This window comes from Rhinopithecus bieti, unplaced genomic scaffold, assembly GCF_001698545.2.
Source record: "Rhinopithecus bieti isolate Rb0 unplaced genomic scaffold, ASM169854v2 scaffold_35856, whole genome shotgun sequence".
In the NCBI taxonomy this organism is placed as follows: domain Eukaryota; kingdom Metazoa; phylum Chordata; class Mammalia; order Primates; family Cercopithecidae; genus Rhinopithecus; species Rhinopithecus bieti.
Genome location: NW_016815820.1, coordinates 1,243,091 through 1,265,041, shown reverse-complemented (window position 1 = coordinate 1,265,041; position 21,951 = coordinate 1,243,091). Strand labels below are relative to the sequence as shown.

Genomic DNA, 21,951 nt, shown 5'->3' with positions numbered 1-21,951 from the left:
CACTTCCCAGTTCAAGCAATTCTCCTACCTCAGCCTTCTGAGTAGCTGGGACTACAGGCATGAGCCACCACATCTGGCTAATTTTTGTATTTTTAGTGGAGACGAGGTTTTGCCATGTTGGCCAGGCTGGTCTCGAACTCCTGGCCCCAGGTGATTCGCCCACCTCAGCCTCCCTAATTGCTGAGATTACAGGCATGAGCCACTGCACCTGGCCATTGCTAACACCTTTTATCTAACTTTTTGCTTCTAGTCATCCTTGTGAGTATGAGGTTGTATCTTATTATAGTTTTGTCTTGCATTTCCCTGATGGCTAATGGTACTGAGCATTTTTTTAGTGTGCTTATTGGCCATTCCTATATCTTCTCTGGAGAAAGGTCAGTCTATTCAGATCCTTTGCCCATTTTTAAATTGGGTCATCTTTTTACTACTGAGTTATAGGAGTTCTTTATATATGCTAGATACAAATCCCTGATCAGATACTTATCTTACAAATATTTTACTCCATTCTGTGGGTTGTCTATTTTGATAGAGTTCAGTTTATCTATTTTTTTCTTTGTTGCTTTTACTTTTGGTGTTATATTTAAGAAGCCATTGCCAAATCCAAGATCACAAAGATTTACTCCAATGTTTTCTTCTAAGAATTTTATAGGTTTAGGGCCCAGGGCAGTGGCTCACGCCTGTAATCTCAGCACTTTGGGAGGCCAAGGTGGGCAGATCACCTGAGGTCAGTAGTTCAAGACCTGCCTGGTCAACTTGGGGAAACCCCGTCTCTACTAAAAATATAAAAATTAGCTGAGTATGTTGGTGCACTCCTGTAATACCAGCTACTCAGGAGGCTGAGGCATGAGAATCGCATGAACCTGGGAGATGGAGGTTGTGGTGAGCCGAGATGGTGCCTCTGCACTCCAGACTGGGCAACAGAGAGAGACTGTATCTCAAAAAGAAAAAAAAAAAACTTTATAGATTTAGCACTTATATTTAGGCTATATTAAAACATAGGCTTCCATTTTGAGTTAACTTTTGTATATGGCCTGAGGTAAGGTAATTTCATTCTTTTGCTTGTTGATATCTTCCTTGTATCTTTACAAAACATCCCATAGCATCTTATGGGACTCTGGTGCTCCAGGAAACACTAACTGGAAAATGTTGATGAGGTCCAAGTTTCTTAGTCTGGCACAAGGCATCTCACCATCTGCCCCCAACTTGTCTTTTCCCAATTTCTCCGGGCTGATCTCTTGCTATTCTCCAGACTTGCACTGGGCTTTCCTGTCTCTGCGCCTTAGTGTGTGCTGTTCTGTAGGTCACCCCTACCCCATGCACACATCTTTGCCTGCTGAAATTCATTCATCCTCCAAGGAAAAATAATAGCTAACATTTATTGAGTGTTCAACACGTACCTGACATTTTTTCTAAGAACATTATTTGTGTTACCTCATTTAATTCTTGCAGCGACTCTATGAAGCACATACTCCTATTGTACCCGTTTTACAGATGAGGAAATCAGTGCTCAAGGTGGTCAGGTAACTTGCCCATGGTTATGCAGTTATCAAGTGATGGGGGAAGAATTTGAACCCAGGCAATCTGACTTGAGAGTCCCTGCTTTTAACAAATCATTACTCACTTATCAGTCTTTGCTTATCCCTGCAACTCCGTCCACCACTTTACTTGTACTAAAGTATGTTTACTGAGCTTCACCCTGTATTTCACTGAAATAACAAGTTAGTGAGTGAGTAAAAGAATGAATAGAACTGGATTCTCAGAGTTGGAAGGGACCCAAGTAGTGGTATGCACTCCAGCATAACCACCCGACTTGAGGGATGGGGAGGTCTCTGCAACTCTCCAGGGTCACAAGGTAGGGACAGAGGCCACATCAGGACCCAAGTCTCTGCCCCTCCTGCCGGGCAGTGTTGACACCATGCTGGCTGTGCCTCCATGCCGCACATTACTTGAGTATCTCCTTGAGACTCCAATCTGAACTCAGTCCGAGGCAAACAGGACAAGACCCCTGGGACTCTGCCCTGTCTCCCTCCTCCAGGGAAGGGGAGTTAGGCCTGGCAGAGCTGCTCCTGGGCTTCAAGACCCTGCTGGTTCCTCCCCCATGCAGGGCCATCCCTGGGGTCTCAACCTAGCTTTCTCTGTTTCCTTGGAGGGAGCATCGGGAATGAAAGGTGGCAGGCAGCCAGGGGCACAGGGTGGGGCGGGAGGAAGGGCCCCAGGTCCGGTTCATTTCCTGGCACCGTTGTTTGCTGCATGCCCCTGGCTTTTGGTGGCTGTTTCCACCACGCCCACAGCGTTCCTCCCTGGCTGAGTGGGCAGCTGGCCTGGGCTGGAATTCTCTCACATCCTCAGCCTCCGTTGTGTCTCCGCTGGGCCCACTCTTGGAGCCCAGCAGATCTGGGGGAGAATTCTGCTCCTCACGCTGCACATGACCTTGGGCGTGCCACTTTGCCCGTCTGGGCCTTTGTTTCCTCTTCTGGAAAAGGGGAAAACGTGACTGATCTCACAGGCTTGTCATGAAGAATCAAGGATAATATACATGAAGGGCTGGCACAGTGAGATTCCCAATAAAACAACTATCCCTTTTCTCTGCCTACCTCTCCCCATTTCCCCCACTCTTCCAGGATGCCCACTTCCTGCTACCTCCCCATCCCTGTGTTGGAGTCTCAGTCTGAGCCCTAGGTAGAGCCTTTTCTGGAGTCCTCTATGATGGGAACACCTTCCCCAGGTGCTGGTCCCTCTACTCGCTCTTGGGTACCCATAGAAACACCCACGCCTCACAGCGATGGGACCTGAGGGGACCGATGGGGACACCGTGAGTGTTTCAATGGACCAGAGGAGGTTCAATTTGACCACATCATTAATCTCCATCCAAGCAGAACACTGTAGTAGCAGCCATTGAGAGGGCGGAGAAAGAGGGTCTGAGCTGGCTTTCCTAGAGGTCAGAGCTCTTGGTGGAGAGACAGCCACTACCATGCCATGCCACCATGGCCACCATCATCCCAGTAGAAAACAGGCAAACAGGACAAGATCCCTGGGACCCTGCCCTGTCTCCCTCCTCCAGGGAAGGGGCTTGTTTTCTATTTATTTTACTATGTGCTGGGCACTGTGTGAGATTCATTGACTCGCCACAAGGGTTCTATGATTAGGGTGCAGTTATTAACTCCATTTTACAGATAGAGAAACTGAGGCATGGAGAGCTGAAGCAACTTCACCCAAGCTAACAGGTGACCTAATGTGGCACATGCTCCATCAGAGGGAGAAACAGAGCTATGCTGAACTGGAAAGCATCTGCTGAAACTTGGGAAGCCTGGAAGGTGGTGGATTTCAGTTGGCCTTGAAGGAAGGGGAGCTGTCAACAAGCAAGAGGAAGCTAGAGTGTTGCAGGGAGAGGACAGGGAGAGGGCAAAAAGCTAGAGTGCTCCAGGGCCTGGAGAAAGTGGCAAGCAGATGTCTGGGGCACGAAGACCTGCCTCACAGGTCGGGGTTGTGTGGAGAGTGGAGGACAAGGGCTGAAGGTGAGCAGGGTGGTTTGCCAAGGACCTCAAACTCCAGGCTGGGGAGCTGGGCTTTGGGCTTTGTTCTGTAAGGTATCCAGGGTTGGGTTTTGAGTGGGGTCAGATCAGGGAATAAGATGGCCTCCTGGAGCCAGGTGACAGTTGACTTGAAGGGAAGGGAAGGGCGCCGTGTACTGGGCCCAACGCCAGGTGCTTCCCATCGATGGCTCAGTTAACCCTCCCCACGGCCCTGAGAGTTGGGCATGGTTATTACTACCTCTTTGCAAATAAAGAAACTATGGCTCAGAGATGACCAGAGGCCAGTTAGAGGCTAATGTGCATTGGGGTGGGAGGGACCCCATGGCCTGGGAGTGGGGCCAAGACGCAGGCCATGATTGCACACTGGCAGGGACAGTGGGTGTGCAGTGCCATGAGGCCTTCTCAGGGCATCTGCAAGTGCAGAAAGGAGGGAGGGATGCTCAGAGAATGAATGAAGTACGGACCTCTGGAGCTACATCCAGGGTCACCAAGATGCTAGAGTGAGAAGAGGGCTGGAAGGAAGAGCAGAGCTGAGGAGCTAGAGCCCACGGTGCAGGTGGTGAGGGGCCTATAGAAACAGGGGATTAAGGCCAGGCGTGGTGGCTCATGCCTGTTATCCCAGCACTTTGGGAGGCTGTCTCTCCACCAAGAGCAATGGATCAATTGAGGTCAGCAGTTTGAGACCAGCCTGGCCAACATGGTGAAACCTCATCTCTACTAAAAAAATACCAAAATTAGCTGGGTGTAGTGGTGGGCACCTGTAATCCCAGCTACTCGGGAGGCTGAGGCAGGAGAATCACTTCAACCCAGGATGTGGAGGTTGCAGTGAGCCGAGACCATGCCACTGCACTCCAGCCTGGGTGACAGAGTGTCTGTCTCAAAAGAAAAAGAAAGAAAGAGAGAGGAGAGATGGAGGGAGGCAGGGAGGGAGGAAGGCAGAAAGGAAGGAAGGAAGGAAGGAAGGAAGGAAGGAAGGAAAGAAGGAAAGAAGGAAGGAAGGGAGGGAGGGAGGAAGGAAGGAAGGAAAAAGAAAGAAAGAGAGAAAGAAAGAATTGGAGATTAGGAGGGTTATCTTGGGTGAGATTCCTGTAGTCTCAGCCTGACCACACAAAGCCAGGTTGGCACAGCCTGGTCAACATCAAAGCCAAGGCCTCAGGGAAAGGCCTCTAAGAATTTTCCTGTGTTCACGGGTTTGGCATGGACCACCTTGTGGTCCCTCTGGGCTTCGGTCCCTTGTCTAGCTCCAACCCTAGCCCAGGGCCTTTGGCAAATTGCCAGCTCCACCTAGCAGGCCCTAGAGGTGCTAGAGATTTCCTGGCTGTCCTTGCTGCTGCCCTCATCCCATGTGCCCTGCATCCCCCCTGCCACCAGCTCCTCCTCAGCCCCTCCCCTAAATGTCCCTCAAGCCTATCTACATCTCCACAGCCCCTTGCCCTTCCCATTTTCACCTCCACATTAGCCCCCCAGATGGATCTCCTTAACTCCCGATCAGAGGGAGCATTGGACCCACAAAGGCTGTCGGCTCATTCTCTTGTGTGAATCCATCAGCTCCCCTCAGTTCCAAGGCCAGCAAGCCAACGCCTAAACTCGGGCAGGCACCAGTGTTTCCCTGAGCATGTCCCTATGTCCCTCATGTTGCTGTGCTGTGGTTTCTGCCCCATTACCCTGCTCGTGTTGCATCTGGCTCCCCTCCCTTCTCTCTGCCATGTGGTAGGCTGGGCTCTCACTCTGCCTCTGGGTCACACCTGCCAGAGACGCTGCCCAGGGCAGTTCTGCCATTGAGGCTGTGGCCCTGACACCCCCCAAGCCCCATCTGACTCCTCCACTCAGAGGGGTCCCTGACATCCATGACAAGGTGGGGAAGGGGTCCTCCACAGGAAGAAGGCCAAGGCCCTGGGGGATTGTTTTCCAAGGATGCGAAAGCCCCTTCATCATTGCCCTCATCCTGCTAACAGCCAGAGAAGCAGGTGCCACAGGCCCGGCTGGAACCCCTGCCCACCCCACCTGCCCCCACTAAATAATTATTTACCCCAGCTCTTCCCCATGCTCTGGCCCTCCTGACCCCTGACCACCTTAATAGTTGCCTGACTCATTTGTACCTCAGGGCCAGAGTCTCTGTGGGCAATGCCGTCATATCCTGCCCCTCCCTGCCTGGGAGCACTAGGGGTACTCTGCCAGGTAGGGCTTCTGCATTTCAACAGGAGCCTTCAGGAGGTAAGGCCCAAACCTATAGGCGGACTGCCTAATAGTGAGCATGTCTGTGATCCTGGCAGGAAAGGAGAGAGCCATTGTGGGGATGGGGAACTTTTGCTGCCTCCCAGATCAAGCTCCCTAAGGGCGCCTTGCCGTGGACATCAGACTTGGGGTCCCAAGAACAGGGCGTGTGCCTTCCCTCAGTCTGCCCTAGGAGAGCTAACTCCTTAGCTTGGCTGACACTTACAAGCAGGTTTCAAACCAGCAGTAATTAGTCCCACAGGGGTGAGGTCAGCAGTGAGAGGCTTGTGGCCTCACTGAGGGAGCTGCGATGAGGGATGAGGGCTGGGAGGAGGCTTCAGCCTGAGTTACTGAGGGCCTCAGTCCATTCAGAGCAGGCAGGGAGGAGGAAGTGAGTCAGTGGGCACAGCGATTCATGCCTCAGAACTCTGACTTTCTTTTTCAACCCACTGAGCCAAGACGTTTGTCCCAACAGGATCGAAGGGTGGGGGAGGGGAGGGGAGCCAAGGGATATTAAAGAGACAGGGCCAGCCTCTTATTCGCCTGCACTGGGCTCCTGTTTTAGTGCCATAGAGTATGTGGTGATCGAACTCAGCTGGACACACCGTGGCTGAAGACTTGCCATGTGATGGAGAAGCGGCCATGGGGGCTGGGAAACACAGGTGTCAACACTGAGGATAACCACCAGCACTTAGCGGGAGAGCGGCTGACTTCTGGGCCCCAGCTCTCTTTCAACAAACCCAAGAATTTGGCATCTTTATGTGGAATTTATAGATGAGGAAGCAGGTGAAGGGACTTGTCCAAGGTCACAGTCCCACTGGTCTAATCGTACTACAAGTCCGAGTGAGAAGTCAGTGTGAGTCCTGGACAACTCAAGAGTGACTAGGGATAGTGGCTGGCGTGGGGGTGGGAAAAGGCTTTACTGAGAAAGTAGAAATGCATGAAAGATTTTGAAGAACAAGTGGAGATTTTCCAACTGAACAAGTGAGGAAAGGGCATTCCAACCAGAGGCACCGGCACGTGCAGAGGTTGGGTGGCATGGCTGGCCTGGTGCTGTCATGCCGGACCTCTGCTGAATTTCAGTGGGGATGGCACCAGGTTCAAGAGGCCGAAGAAGAGAGCCAGAGTCAGTGAACGAGATATAGGTTTATGGGGAGCTTACATGCAGGGACAGTCCAGTAGCAGTGGGCCAGACAGCACCACAATCACTTGCAAAATGCATGGCATTTATATAGCATTTTCACTTAGTACCCTGCCCTGGCAACCTCTACCTGGCAACACACATTTAACCCAAAACAAAAGACCTCAATCCCCAATCCCCTCCATGGCTCGAATGCCATGAGAGATGGGCCAGGGGCTTAGATGTTCCTCATAGATAAGAAATGAGTTTGTGGGTTGGCCACTCTCAGATTCCTTAGCTCCAAATTCTGAATGCAGATTTTTCTTAAGTTATTGCTGTCAGATGCATCTGCCATGCAGGTATGTTTGTGGAATCCTTCTGGGAGTGGGGACCAGGCTCCGAGAGAGAGGCTGTGACAGGAGGAGCCCCTTGTTGAGGAAGAAGGGAAGATGCTAAGTACTTCTGGATACATGGAGTCCAAGGAGCCTGTGGCCAGCCGGAGGTAACTGGCAAGAGTTAAACATCAAGGCTGGAGCCTGGCAGGTGTCATCAGCATGGAGGAGAATGTTAACCAACAAGGGTCAACTGTGGAGACATAGAGATGAGAATCACAAACAGATGCCCAAAGTGGACTGAGGAATCTTGCAAGGGGGAGAGAATTCTAGGGAGGAGAGGGTAGAGAGGAGTTTAAATAAAATACAGATGGAGAGGTCAACAGGTCGCTGCTGTCACCCTAGAAAGGTCAGAGGGAAAGGGGCCAAAGTTGACCATAGCATTTGCCCATCAGAAGAGCCTGGTGCCCGAGGAGAGAAGGAGGTTCCAGTGAGATGGAGGGGGATGAAGGCAGATTGGGGAGGTGGAAAGGGTCACAATAAACCTAAGGGCAGGATCCCTAATCCAGGAGAGGGTGGACAGGTGACTCCACTCAAAGGATGTGACTTCTAGGCTGTGACCTCCTGGGAGAATAGAGGGTAGCCCAGATGACTGGTGGTGGAGAAACAGCAAACGTCTGGAGGCAAGAGGAAGACTGGCTCCATCGAGGAACTGCAAGGTGCTCAGAGACCTGGGTGAAGAATTAGAAGGGGTGAAGGGCAGCGGTGGGGAGGTATGGAAAGATGAGCAGGGCTATCTCAGGGATGGTGTTGTATCCTGAGGGCAGCAGGAAACCATCAGACATACCAAGTAGGAAAGAGACTCTGGTAGATTTGTAGGAACCTCACTCTGGCTGCCATGCAGGTGGTAGGGAGAGTTGGAGGCAGGGAGGGCAACAGGAAGCACTGGCAGTCATCCAGAGAGAAAGGACAGAAAGGGGCGGACACACTGGCAAGACAGCAAGAAGGCAGAATCCGGGGGACACAGTGATTGGCTGAGCTGGCTGAAGAGAAGGAGGAGCAGACATTCAAGCTTCCAGTGGGGATGAGCCCCTGGAGCAGAGCACTTGGGTGACCCACATGATGGTGCTTGAGGAACTTCCAATCAGGAACTTGGATTCAGGAACTGAATCCACGATATGGTCTGAGTTATTAAGAGCCAATAAGATGGGCTGGGCATGGTGGCTCACACCTGTAATCCCAGTACTTTGGGAGGCTGAGGAGGGAGTTCGAGACCAGCCTGGCCAACATGGTGAAACCCTGTCTCTACTAAAAATACAAAAACTAGCTGGGCGTGGTTGTCCATGCCTATAACCGCAGCTACTCGGGAGGCTGAAGCAGAAGAATTGCTTGAAACCGGGCGGCAGAGTTCGCAGTAAGCCAAGACTGTGCCACTGCACTTCAGCCTGGGCAACAGAGTGAGACTCCCACTCAAAAAAAAAAAAAAAAAAACAAAAAATAACCAATAAGATCATTTTTATCTAAATATCAGTAAGGCACAATGAAGAGAATTTCCCACTTTCGTATTTTAGTCTTCATTTCTACCTGAGCAAATAACCATGTTTCATCTAGTGTACGGCAGCAGATACATTCCTGTGTCCATTAGTATTGCATTATGAAGAAGGCAATGAAACTCAGCACTGATGAGCCATGAGGACGATGGCCCCGAATAGAGCAGGTCCAGGTTGGCCAGCCACATGGATTGACCCAGCCAGAAGTATGTGCCATGTCCAAGATGAACACTACCATCATCCATTCACCCAGCTACTCCCAAGGGCCTTACTGACCCTGTTTCCAACCACAGGACCAATCCCAGCCACTGGCGGAAGGATAAATACAGATACACTTCTCACTCCTGCCCCTGAGGAGCTGACTCTGGAGGAAAGTCCATCATTGTGGAGTCGGAGAACCCTAGGGGTGTTACCAGCCACACTGGGGAGGTATTCATATCTCCTGCACCTTGGGCATGTCAGTATTTTCAACTATAGCCAGGGAGGCATCTATACCTCCTAGGGTTATTAGAAAGTAACATACATAAAAGGCTGCACACATAGTATGTGCTTAATACATATTTGTTCCCTATCTATATTAAAATACACATAAAACATTCAGACATGCAGTTGCATAGGCAAACACCTGTGAATACATAAGGGCATGTTTTGATCATCATACATTTAGGAACCCTCTACCCCCAGTGGAGTGTCTAGGAAGTTAGTGGGTGAAAGTAGATGAAGCCCTGCCCCCGACCTCCCCAGATTTCCCACCTGAGCACAGAACCCTGCCAGTAAAGAGGCTTCTCCACAGGAAATGGCAAGGCCCTTGGGGACTGGTGACTCAGCCCTGACTCAGCCATGTGGCCTCCTGGGCACCAAAGGGCCACCTTGACTTGAGGTTGAGAATGCTGTAGGCACAGCAGAGTCCTAATCTCCCAGCCAGGAGAGAAGGGGACTCTGGGGGCCAGGGCAGGGCATGTGCAGCAGGGCCAGGCCTTGGGCAGTAGGAAAGGAAGAGAGAGACAGAGAGGGCTGGCAGGCAGGAAGTACCTGGATGTTTGGGTCCTACTCACCATGCCCTCATAGGGATCACTGCCTATTAATCCCCAAAAAGCCTCCGTGCTTTCCCTCCTTCACTCCCAGCATCCCTCTCGCCCCACACCTGTCCCTGAAGCCCCAGTCAAATCAGTCCCTGGGCCTTCCTTAGCCATTCCTTCTCTCCCTCCCTCGGCCCCTGCTCCTGCTCAACCCACCCCTTGGCCAAATTATTACACCAGCTGCCTTCTCCCACAGCCCAGTATCTCCTGACAAAGTCAACTTCATGCAGCAGCCAGAATGTTCTGACAGCCCCCTTTCTCCCACAAGCACCACCCCTAACATACAATGCAAAATGGGTTTAGCCTGTTTAAATATGAGAGCATCCAGAACAGGAGGCCACATCCTGGCCTGTCAATGAATGCTTGAGCCTGGCAGATTCTGAGCCAGGGGGATCGCCTGGATGAGGCCTGCATCTGGGCCACAGGAGAAGGAAATCTGATAAGCCCATTCAAGCTTCAGCACTCTCTCCCTCCCTCCCTCCCTCTTCAGTAATTTACATTTTCAATTCAAGTCAGATAGACACCTGAGTCTCAGTCCAATAGCTGAGATTTGGTACACTTTGTTGAACAGATATTAGAAGGCTTGGGACACAATGAATGCAGATTGGGGAATAGTAAGAGATTTCTCTCCAGCCCTTTCATTTCACACATGGGGAAACTGAGGCCTGGAACAGGAAGGTAACTTGCCCAAGGTGAAAAGGCAGAAGAGAGCTTGCACTCAATTGAGGGGCACAGCATTGCAATTCCTCATTGTTTTTCCAGCAGCTGCCTGTGTGCTTCACGTCTCTGTGCTGATCTGCCCCAGAGGGGTGAGGGTGTCCACTGGTGTGCTCCGGGGCTCTGGGAGAGTGAGATGAGGGCTGGGAGAGGGCAGGTAGAGGAAGACTTGTGGGAACACAGCAAGTGCTAAATAAACAGAAGCTGCCTTTGTGGAATATTGACATTGTCATTGTTCCAGCTGGGAAAACTCACCTGAACCAGGACCCAATTCTTCTGCCTTTCTTCTGCAGCTCCTTTCTTTCCCTGTTGTCCAGATATTCCTCCTCCAGGGAGCTTCCTTGACCTCCCAGCAGAACCCACCGTTTGCACATTGTTACGGTCACCTACAGAGGCAGATGGATTCCATCCAAGGTTTGGTTTGAATGAAGACTGATGACACCACCCAAACACCAAGAGAGTATGAAAAGGTCTATTATTTACATAATGGAGGTCTCCAGGGGGAGCAGGGTCGGCCTTTCAAGCAGGTCCCAATTGCCTTGGGAGAGCCAGGAAGGAGACTGGCCTGGGTTTTTATCGTGGTTAAGGAGTAAGAGTTCCCTCAGGAAGGGGCTTGTGAATATTCCCCCATCAAACACCAAAGGAGGGTGCACCCAGACTTTCTTATCAGCTTGTCCAGGTGTAGGGCACAAAGAGGGAAGGGTGAGGCTTAAAAGCTGTCAGCAAACATCAACAAATGAACTTAGACTCCTCATTACACATATTATTCCGGTGCCCTTGTTTCTCTATGTTTCTAGGTGGGTCTCTTCTCCATGGGGAAGGGTTGACAGATAAAGAGTTGACATGATAAAGTCAACTGAATGATGAGATGATCCTACAGATGACAGTGCCACTGAAACCAAAGGACTTTGAGATTTCTCTTTCTCCATCTCTCCAGCTGAGGTCCTTCTAGTCTCCAAGTCTCCCTCCACGCCCACTCCATCTCCCCAGACTGGTCTGACGCTCCCCCACATTCTTTGGCTCAGGCCCTCCCCCTACCAGTCGCCCCTGCTCTGCTTCACATTCCCTCTGGACACTCCCCTGGAGTGGAAAAACCATCCCTCATCCCTTTCCGGCTCCCAGTCCCAGGATCGGACATGCTGGTCATTCCTGTTTGGGATGTCCAAAGAGATAAGGCCTGGCATGGGGCCGATCTGTCATTGCAGGATTCTCAAAGCTGTTTCAGGCAAGATCCTCACCCACACGGCGTTTCCACCCTAAGCCCCTGCCCTTCTTGCCCTGGCTGGCTCCCCTTCTCCAGGAACATGGTAGAGGATTCAGGAGCCAGGCAGAAAGCAAAGATCACTGTTCAACTTCCATCCAGGTCAGCTTCCTGTTCCTTGACCCCACATGTCTTCTAATCCCTGGAGGCCCTGGGCCACAAAGCAGACCATGAGAGAGGCTGGGTGGCTCTGGAAGTCACAGGTCAGGAACAAATCCTGTTCTAAGGGACGTCAGAGACAAGTGTCTTCTTCCCAAACACCACAGAGAAAGCTGTTATCGCAGCTGCTTTTGTTTAGGCATGTCTAGCTGTCTGACAACCATCTGCCTGGAGTTTGTCTTTTAAAGACACAGCTGTGGTCAGCGGCTTCCAGTCCTAGCTCTGCCTCCCATAAAATTCAGATCTTGGACAGGCAGGTAACCTTCTGAGGCTCTGTTTTCTCCTAAGTCAAATGAATATGATAATCCCCACCTCACAGGGAGGCCGGGAGGATAAAATGAGCCTGCCTGTGAAATGATTTGCAAACTGTAAAGCTAGGCCGGGACCCTTTCCCAGGCTCTGAATCTAATTTTGTACTCATAATTCTTATGAGTACAAAATAATTTTATTCTTAAAGAGAGCCCCAAATTGCACAAGCTTCAGACCCCACCAAACTTGGATGTGCCCAAAGTAGTGTATAAATATTAATTATTAGCATAAGTAGTTAAGGGCTCCAGGATCAGATAACACAGGATGAAAATCCTAGTTGTGTGACCTCTGCCAAATTGCCTAACCTCCCTGAGCCTCATTTTTCTCGTTTTAAAACAGAGATAACACTCCAAAGATTGTTGTGAGGATTTAACATTTGTGAAGCATTTAGCATAGTTCCTGCTGCATATGTGCTTAATACATGGTGTTTTTTTCTTATTAAGAATAGATGGAGAAAATAATGCTTGGGGAGGCCAGGTGGGGTGGCTCACCCCTGTAATCTCAGCACTTTGGGAGGCCGGGAGTGGCGGGGGGGGGGGGGGGGGTTGATCATGAGGTCAGGAGTTCGAGACCAGCCTGACCAACATGGAGAAACCCCATCTCTACTAAAAATACAAAATTAGCTGGGCAAGGTGGCAGGCGCCGGTAATCCCAGCTACTGAGGAGGCTGAGGCAGGAGAATCGCTTGAACCCGGGAGGCAGAGGTTGCAGTGAGAGGAGATCGCGCCACTGCACTCTAGCCTGGGAGACAGAGTGAGACTCCATCGTCTCAAAAACAAAACAAAACATAAAACAAAACAAAACAAAATGCTCCGGGGAAAATGGGTCTCTGAGCTGCAGTAAGAGAAATGTGAGTTAGATCCAAGAAAGTACATAATTACCTCTTTTTTTTTTTTTTGAGACGAAGTCTTAATCTGTCGCCCAGGCTGGAGTGCAGTGTACTCTGTCGCCCAGGCTGGAGTGCAGTGGCGCGATCTCAGCTCACTGCAACCTGCGCCTCCCGGGTTCAAGAGATTCTCCTGCCCCAGGTAGCTGGGACTACAGGCACCCGCTACCACGCCCGGCTAATTTTTGTAATTTTTTAGTAGAGACAGTGTTTCACCATATTGGCCAGGCTGGTTTCGAACTCCTAATCTCGTGATCCGCCCCCGTCCCGGCTTCCCTAAGTGCTGGGATTACAGGCGTGAACCACCGCGCCTGGCCAGAGTAACCTCTTGAAGCTCCCTTTCAATTTGATTCCTTGGTGGAGACCTTTAGGCTCCGCCCACCTACCGCCACCTGGCGCTACCCACCAAACACCTGATGGGGGCTGACGTCCAAGCCCAGTCTCCAAACACTCTGTTCAAGCTTGAGTAAGAAGAGGGAGCCTCTGGGATTCTCTGGGCTGGGCCCTGAAGGCAGTTGTGGACGAGAAATGGGTACGGTCTAGGCTCAGCTTCCTGGCGACACAGTGCTTTCTGTGAAGGAGGGACTCATTTCTACATTAACAGTCTTATCCCTTGATACCAGAAGTCGCAGGGGAAAAAATGCTTTTTGGTAATTAAAATTAGCGACATTTGGTTGTTACCACTGCTAAATATGTCTGTCTTTGCTGAGGGGCCAACCTCAGCTCGGATCAGGATGAGTGGACAGGAGAAATAAATTTCTGCAAACACAGCGAGGAGCCTGGGTGAGAGGAAGAACTCCCAGAGACCGACAGCCACCTCTTGGGGACTCACAGCGCTGCGGAGGCGAGTCCAGCATTCCAGCCAGCCGCGCGCGGACGTCTGTTCCCAGATGCACCAACGCCAGGTCTCTCCAGCGGGCTGGCCTTTTCAGCAGCAGCAGCAGAGGCAGGAAAGCGGCCGGACAAATCCCACCCCCGGCTCCGCCAGTCACATCCATCTTGCTCCCGAGACGACCCTTTCCCAGAGAAGCGAGGGGCGGGAGGGGAAATCTAAGCCTTTGGGTGTTGCCGACAGGTGTTTGGGGGAGAAGGCGGAGCTGGGGTAGGGATGATGAGGAGGGAGGGGCGGTGCTGCCCCTTTAAGAGGCGGTGGCCGAGCCGGGACCTTTTTCTCTTTCCCCGGAAGGAAAGCGCAGCCCGGGCTGGGCTCGCAAGGTGGGGAGGTGCGGGACTGGGCGTGGGGAGGCGGGGCGCGCTCCGCAGGACCCCTCCCTCCTGTCCTCCTTGCGGTCGACCCGTACGCTTGCCAGATCCGCCGCGGAGCCGGGATCGAAGGCGACAGCGCGGCCAAGGGGGCGCGGCCGGGACAAGCTGGGGGCCGGTTGCACGGGCAGGGGCGGCGGCGACCCGGCCGCTGGGGAGGCGGGAAGATAGACCCACGGATCTTAAGAGGGGATCTGAGAGCGCAGCTGTGAAACTGGCTGAGGCTGGGGACACGAAACCGATCAGCACTACGGAGCACAGCGGCCGGCGGGTTCCAGTGTCCTCCGGGGGCGCGGGGAGCAGGTGAACAGGTCCTCACGCCCAGCTCCGCGCCCTCACGCGCTCTCGCCCGGACTCGGCTCCTGCTCGCAGCCATGGGCCCCGGCCCCAGCCGCGCGCCCCGCGCCCCACGCCTGATGCTTTGCGCCTTGATGGTGGCGGCCGGCGGCTGTGTCGTCTCCGCCTTCAACCTGGATACCCGATTCCTGGTAGTGAAGGAGGCCGGGAACCCGGGCAGCCTCTTCGGCTACTCGGTCGCCCTCCATCGGCAGACAGAGCGGCAGCAGCGCTACCTGTAAGTGAAGCTGGAGGGTGTGGGGTGGGAGCGAGAGTGTGCGTGCGGGGGATGCAGGTCCGGAGCGGAGTCGGAGTCCGGCCAGCTGGCCCTTGGGAGCCAGCATTAAGGGGCAGGTACCCAGGCGGCCCACTGGCTGCTGGGGGTTGGCGGGAAGTGGAGGATTGGGTGTGAGGTCGGGCAGTAATCATTGGCAAGTGCTGACGGGGCCAGAACCTGTCTAGACGCCACCCCTCCGCCCTTTAGATCTCTCCTGAGAGCGGAAGTGGGGTCCCGGTGACTGAGTCCTCTCCCATTCTGTGAACCGAGTACCCAGCACTAGCCTCTTCTCTCCAGGGCTGGGAGTTGGGGTAAACTGCAAGATAAACACCCAGCGGACCCCCCCTTCCCCTACGCTTGGGGGAAAAATGAGCATATGCATTTAAGCACCTCGCTGGTAGTCTGCGGCCACGTCAGCCACACCCTCTGCAGAGCCAGACTGGATGGCCTTCTCAACCGCTGGCTCGGCGGATGGAGGGTGAGGTGATGGGTGAGTCTGGGCGTTTGGAGCTGTCCATACGCTCCCTCTGACGCCTTAAGGATAGCGGCAGTGGAAGAGAGAGGAGGACTTGTCCCAGCTCTGGCTGCATCTCCTCCTGCCCACCTCCAAGCAGTGGCACTCTCCCCGCAGATATCCTCCCTGCATTCCACGGATTCGTGTTGGATCTTCAACCCTGAGTGTGTTTGTTTTGGTTTGAAGAGGGAAACAGTGTTTTTCTCTTTCTTCTGTTCTCCTTCCCCAACAGCTGCAAGGAGGAGGGGAAGAGCTATGCATAGGGGAGGAAGGAGGAGGAGGTTGCACCCAGCCGCCTGGGTCCCCCTCACTGCACCAGACACACTCATGCCCAGTCGCATGTCCAGGATTCAGAGGTCTCTCTGCTGTGGCCTCAGAGCATGCCGAGGTTGGCGGCTGGGGAGGTGAAGCTGTCCAAAGAGGGATGGTGGTTAGGACAGGTTAAGCAGGTACCATCCACCTCTTTGGGCTGGGTGATCTGCCCCCTCCTAGCCTCTGCCCCCACCTGGCCTCTGACCCCACTGAACAAGAAGATGTAGTCACATTCAGGGTACACTGAAATCTCTCCCTGCTCTGGTTGGGGCCTGCAGAGATTGAGGAAGTTTAGAATGTCCAAAGTCCAAACTCTGCCACTGCCTTGGTTCTGCCCTCCTGACCTAGCCTGCCTACCTGGACTTAACCTCAACTCCATCTTGCTCTTGCAGAGGCTAGGGCTACCACACCCTTCCCAGCCTGGCCCCAGCAGCTGCCACCTGGCCTTAGCCAACCCTCTATCTTTTGGAGATCCTGAGCCACCAGGAGCACACGTTTCTACATCAGCACTCTTTCTGTCCTAACCAAGAAAAAGATTTTCAGACTTTCAATGCCAAATCTCCATGATATAAGATAACATAGATAAAGAGATCAGACTAGAAAGAAAGAGTCAATAATGATTCCTCAACCCCTCTCCCTTTTGCCTGGTGACCTTGAGCAAGGTCCCCTCCCTGGGCCAGGTTCCCCTCCCTGGGCCAAGTTTCCCCCAAAAGGGGTTGGACCTGGATCTAGTGCTCTTTCCCACTGCTGCTGGCCTGTGAGAGTCAACTTGATATGGTAGAGGGAGAAGAGGCTTGGAGGTCCCATGGCCAGTGTCCTGTCTCAGATCTGTTACCAATACCTGAACCTGAATTTCCTTACGTGTTGGAGGGAGGGGAACAGCATGCCTTCTTTTGGGATGTTAGTGGGGCTGTAAGGAGATAAAGTGCGTAAAATCCTCTGCACATGTGCCTTTCTCCAAGGAGCACCTGAAGGCTCTTGCGCTGAGGCCAGAACCTGGATGCATCCTCATTACCCATGAGCCCCGTCCAAGGTGGCTGAGCAAAGGGGTTCTACTTTTCTCTCTGGGAAACTGGGGCTGGCATTCAGCCTGCCAGGAGCCCAGAAGGTTCTAAAGCTAATGAACCTCTGAGGGGCAGGAGTTCTCTCCCTTGAGTATCCTTAGTCTTTCCTAAGGGTGGTTCTGTGTCTTGGCCCTTCATCTCACTGAATTCAACCCCTCGGCCATTCAACCCCTTGACCATTTGGGAGAGCCAGCTGGGCTTAGCTGCAGCCAGCTGTGTAGCCAGATGCAAACAGCTGCCTGAGTGCACAACTCAGAGGAACTAACTAGTAAGACGAGCTGCAGCCTCATGTTCTGTTAGCCTGAAAGTCTCTTTGGAAAAGCGGGATCGTTCATGGTCTTGGATAGGCTCTTAAACTGGGGTTCACAGAAGGTTTTCAAGAGATGCAGGGACTCCCTGAAAGTATACCCCAAATCATAGTATTTGTCCACTGCCCTGTGGGTGGGAGGAGGGGAGAGCGCAGCTTTCTTGTTCTCCATTCAGAAGGCCTCAGAAATGGTTAGAAACCCAGGGTGGGACCTTCTTTGCTGCCCCATCACCTTCATCTCTGGACTGGGGTTCCTGGCCCACAACATAGGGGGCTTGCCCTAACCCAGGGCCCAATCTCCTACTCTGTGGAAATGAGGGGTAAGGAGCAGGCAGAGGACCAAGTGCTCTGGGCTTCTTGGCAAAATGCATGAGGGGTTCCTTGGAGGGACAGGGACTGTTCTCTGGGAGGTGGTTACTGACACCATCTCTTCTCCAGCACCTGCACTGACATTCCTTCCTGGGAATCCAGGCAGTCTGGTCTGGTCTGACCCTGTGGGCCTATGGGGATACTGCCGGTCCTTCTCTTTCTTTCACTTTTGCTTGGAAATGTGGGTATCTGGGAAGCCCAGGGCAGGGTGGCTCCTAGAAATGAGGTCATGCCTGAGGTACACAGAAGCCAGGCTCACCTGCCATGCTGTCCTAACCTCATGTTTTCCTGGGCAGGGTGGGTGCCTGGCAGCCTCCAAGGCTCGTGCCAGCAGAAATGGGCACAGCAGCTGTGGCTGGAGGCAGAAGGCCTGCACGTGTAGTAGGTTTTACCCAGTGACCAGTCTAGGCCAAGAGGCTTTCAACTGGGCAGGAGTGGGAGAAGCCTGATCTTGTCAAAAAAGAAGCAGCGAAGGGGGCTTGGTCAGAACTAAACAAAGAAGGAAGAGGATCCCCTTTGCAGTAAGAGGGATTGAGGTTAGATGACACTTAGAATGCCCTCGGGAGTCAAATACAGGAAAAATACTGAAGAGCCAAGGAAAGGGAGAAGAACTGAGAAAAATGGCCTTGTTCTTTTTTTATCTGAGGCTTAGCCAAGGCTCTTTTTCCTGCCCTTTCTCATTCTCTCTCTCCATCCAGCTTGTTGCTCTGGTTCTAGGGCTGAGTCACCAGTGGGGAGAGGGGGCTGGGTGGGCAGCAAAGGAAGAGTAGGGAAGGATGGGGAGGGCTGCAGTTTCAGCTACCATGGAGCGGCCTCTGGGGAGATGGCTAATTCGGGCAGCAAGGTTGGCATAGAGCTGGGATCCAGGCATCCCAGAGCCGCCCCCACCCCTTCTCTGGGGCTCAGAGGTGGAGCAGGCACCCTCCCCATCTGCCTCCTGGCCTGGGGTGGGAGGGGAACACAGGAGGCTAGGTACCCAAGGAGTGAGGCCTTGCCGTGTTGGCCTGAGTGCTAGATCCTTTGGTCCCCTCTGGAATCCTCCCATGGAGCCACCAAGTGCCTCCCCGAGGTGACAGAATCTGGGAAGGTGAATCTTACAGGCTGCTTCTCTGAGCATTACCCTACCCCAGTGCCCCCAGGGGCCTTCTCCTCTTTGGGGTGAGCCAACCTGGTACCTTGAATTCTCCTGGGTACTGTGCCCCGCCCTTCTTTGATTCTTCTGCTTTCTCCTTGGCTGTTCCATTAGCTTTGAACTGCCCCAAGGGGAGTGATAGGGCAGGGGTGAGGAAGGGCTTTTTTGGAACTTGGAGCTCAAGGCTCCACAGAGGCCAAGAGGGGCTGTTTGGCTGGAGCCAACGGGAGGGTGAGGAGGCAGCTGTTGGAAAGCCCTTGAGTAGTCACTTCACCCATCCCACTCCATCTGGGGGGCTGGGGGTCTCTGCTCCCCCGAGTCCAGCCTGACTCCAGGAGAGGGGCAGTCCTATCTCCTATCTTCCTTGCTCTAAGAGCTCCATCTAGGCATCTCTCTACCTAGTCTCCCTCCTTCTGGCTGCAGCTGAGGGGATGGGCTCAGTGCCGCTCTGGAAGGGGTCAGCTTTTGGATTTTGTGATCTGGACCAGACCCCAAAGCAGGTGGCTAGCAGAAATGCTCATTTGCATAATGATTTGCATTTCATTTGCATGTCAGTAAGGTCCCTCTCACCTTCAGGATTCTCCAACCCTCACCACACACACCTAGGTATGTGTGGCTGCAGGAAGCTGGAACTACCCTCTGCACACCACCTTCCCCCATCCATGCGCAGGCCTCTGGCTGTAGACCCATTGGATCCTGGGCTGGGAGCCAGAGGGCCTTAAAGGGCCTCTGAGTGGGCCAAGTGGAAGCTAAAAATACTCTGGGGGGGTGAAGGGGGGCTCCCTCTGGAATCTCTGAGGAGGGAGGGGCCTGGGATGTGGGGCTGGGATTAGGGCAATAGCCCTGCCCCACCCTCTATCAGTAGGCATAAGACTGGTTCCAGGCAACAGGCAAGAGGGTATAGGTGGTAAGGGGAAGTATTTCAATCTAACTGACATACGTGCCCAGCTCTGCCTGCTCAGTACCTCGGTAAGTTCAGAGGAGGGGATCCCTTAGCCCCTTACTGGCTGAGTTGAGGGGGCTGGGAGGGCATGGAGACCCTTCTGCTCAGCTGCCTCCTGTATGATAACATGCGCAGGGCCGTGGAGTGACTCTAGCTGCCAGCACTCCTACCCCCACCCCAGTGATCACCTGGTATCCTCAAGCCATGGAAGTCTTCTTATGTCTGTCCCCTGCTCTCTCTACACCACCAAAGGAGTCTCTTCTTTTCCCTCTGCTCCAGGTTCCCTAACATGCCAGGGCAGAAATTCCTGGGTCCAGCCAGGCACGGTGGTTCATGCTTGTAATCCCAGTACTTTGGGAGGCCAAGGCGGGTGGATCACCTGAGGTCAGGAGTTTGACATCAGCCTGGCCAATATGGTGAAACCGCGTCTCTAGTAAAAATACAAAAATTAGCTGGGTGTGGTGGCGCGTGCCTGTAATCCCAGCTCCTTGGGAGGCTGAGTCAGGAGAATCACTTGAACCTGGGAGGCGGAGGTTGCAGTGAGCGGAGATTGTGCCACTGCACTCCAGCCTGGGTAACAGAGCAAGACCCTGTCTCAAAAAAATAAAAGAAAAAAAGAAATTCCTGGGTTCCTGGAGGGAGGGCTGGGGTCATGCTAGGGCCAGTCCTGATGCCACAACAAATCAGACCAACAATGCTCATACTAGCTATGGCTTCATATCAGAACACCCTTTTGCAGAATAGACCTATTTGTTCCTCCAGCAACCCTGGAGGTCAGCGGGAGAGGGGCTGCCTCCATTTTACAGATGAGGCACTCAGGGCTCAGAGAAGGAAAGGAAATTGCCCCTTCAGGCAGAACAAACCCTAGACCCAGGTCCGTGGGTTCTCAGGCTGAGATGCTCCTTTCCCGCAGGCTGTGGCTCCCTTCTCTCATCTGTCAGGCACGTCAGAGAGCGGACGTCCGTGGGTGGTCAGGCAGAGGATTCATCGAGGCCTTCCCAGCCCAGACAGAAGTGACTCTCCAGGCCTGGCTGGCCCCCTGCCAGCTTCCCTGGCCAGGAAGCTTCACCCCTTCTCCCAGGAACACTTCCCCAGGGTGAGGTCTGAGCTGTAGTCTTAAAGTACAGGCAAGGTCCCACCCCCTTCCCAGCACCCTCAGGCACTACATTCCTAACTCCCAGTGGGTGGAGACACCCCAGGCCCCAGCATGCCCAGGCCCTGCCCTGCCTACTCCCTGCAGCCCACACTCACAGGTCCCAGGCAGGAGCTACAGGCGTGGCTGTTGCTTGGCACTTCCAGACTGGCAGAAGGCCCAGAGTCCAAGTTCTTAGCTGGGAGCTGTAGAGTGATAGAGTTGCTGGGGCCAAATGGTGGGGCACCTGGGAGGTGTCTCCCACCTGAGAAGGCCAGGGCCATCAGGATTGAGCAGGGACTCCTGGCAGAACATTTAGAGGCTGCAGGGAGGTGATGTGGGGAGAAGAAAGTCTGGTAAAACTGAGTTCTCAAACTGGGGTGCACTAGATTCCACCAGATGGTATGTTGTGGGCAGAGGAATCTACCTTTTTAACAAAGATCCCTGGGGTTTCTGATGGCCCAAGGCTTGTTCTCTAAGATGGTATTTCAGGGCCAACCCCTGCCTCTCTCTGCTCCAGCCACCCCTCTGGTATGGGACAGGTTGCCAGGGTCCTAAGCATCCTTGTAGGAACTTGCTGTCGGCATCCCCAAAGATGGAATCTGGGCAGGCGGGGGGCAAGGCAAGAGCCCTTGCCCACCCCACCTGCTGCCCGCCCACTGGGAGCTCTGCTCTGGGGCCACAATGTCCAAAGTGTCAGGTACTCATCCCAACCCCTACCTGTGTGCCTGTCTTAAGGTCACTGGAGAAGGATATTGGACATCACCCAGGTCACTTAGGGGCCCAGGTCACCAAGATCTGAGTCCCCAGATGGCTTCAGGAGGAAAAACCCAGGGTTCTGACAACCCAGCCCACTAAGTTCTCCCCTCTGACCTCACAGAATTTGAACTCTCTGCCAGGATTCCTCGTCTTGCTGTCTTCTGGTCAACCTTCATCTCAAAAGCCAAAGCGTTGCTTCCAAAACTGAGATCTGGCCATGTCATGCCCCTGCCTAAAATCCCTCTGTGGTTTCCCCTAAGGCTGTTCCCAGCCTGCCTTTGTGTGCCTCCCCAGAGGCTTCTGGACTCCAGCTATGCTGAGGGCCTGCAGGTCTCTGAATCACCCTGCTGGCTTTTGCTTCCTGGCCCTGCACATGTGTGCCT

General features: G+C 53.2%; 2 protein-coding genes across 12 annotated transcripts in view; one reads left to right on the top strand and one right to left on the bottom strand.

Annotated features, from left to right (window-relative positions):
* Nucleotides 1–1,411: 1,411 nt before the first annotated feature.
* Nucleotides 1,412–21,918, bottom strand: LOC108516446 (uncharacterized). 9 transcript variants are annotated; one of them, XR_001881830.1, is made up of 6 exons: nucleotides 20,541–21,909; nucleotides 19,866–19,961; nucleotides 15,427–15,782; nucleotides 13,993–14,176; nucleotides 10,801–10,931; nucleotides 8,762–10,688 (listed from the first exon to the last, which is right to left on the bottom strand). XR_001881830.1 is itself a non-coding variant. In XM_017853909.1 (5 exons), exons 3-5 carry the CDS (start codon nucleotides 14,156–14,158, stop codon nucleotides 2,126–2,128), a joined length of 645 nt encoding a protein of 214 aa, XP_017709398.1. In that variant the 5' UTR covers nucleotides 14,159–14,176; nucleotides 15,427–15,782; nucleotides 19,866–20,053; the 3' UTR covers nucleotides 1,413–2,125. The 9 variants fall into 9 exon arrangements, 7 of the variants coding, with proteins under 7 accessions (XP_017709400.1, XP_017709399.1, XP_017709398.1 ...); XM_017853909.1 differs by lacking the exons at nucleotides 8,762–10,688; nucleotides 20,541–21,909 and adding an exon at nucleotides 1,413–2,473 and having other exon boundaries at nucleotides 19,866–20,053; XR_001881829.1 differs by lacking the exon at nucleotides 19,866–19,961 and having other exon boundaries at nucleotides 20,541–21,728.
* The window catches only part of ITGA3 (integrin subunit alpha 3), a 34,037-nt gene continuing 26,255 nt past the window's right edge, over nucleotides 14,170–21,951 (top strand). For 2 of the 3 annotated variants that reach the window (XM_017853905.1, XM_017853906.1), the window contains exon 1: nucleotides 14,170–14,997. In XM_017853905.1, coding sequence (XP_017709394.1) covers nucleotides 14,798–14,997 — 200 coding nt within the window. In that variant the 5' untranslated portion in view covers nucleotides 14,170–14,797. Of the gene's footprint in view, nucleotides 14,998–15,813; nucleotides 19,704–21,951 lie in introns of those variants that run through there. The other variant, XM_017853908.1, reaches the window with a different exon arrangement.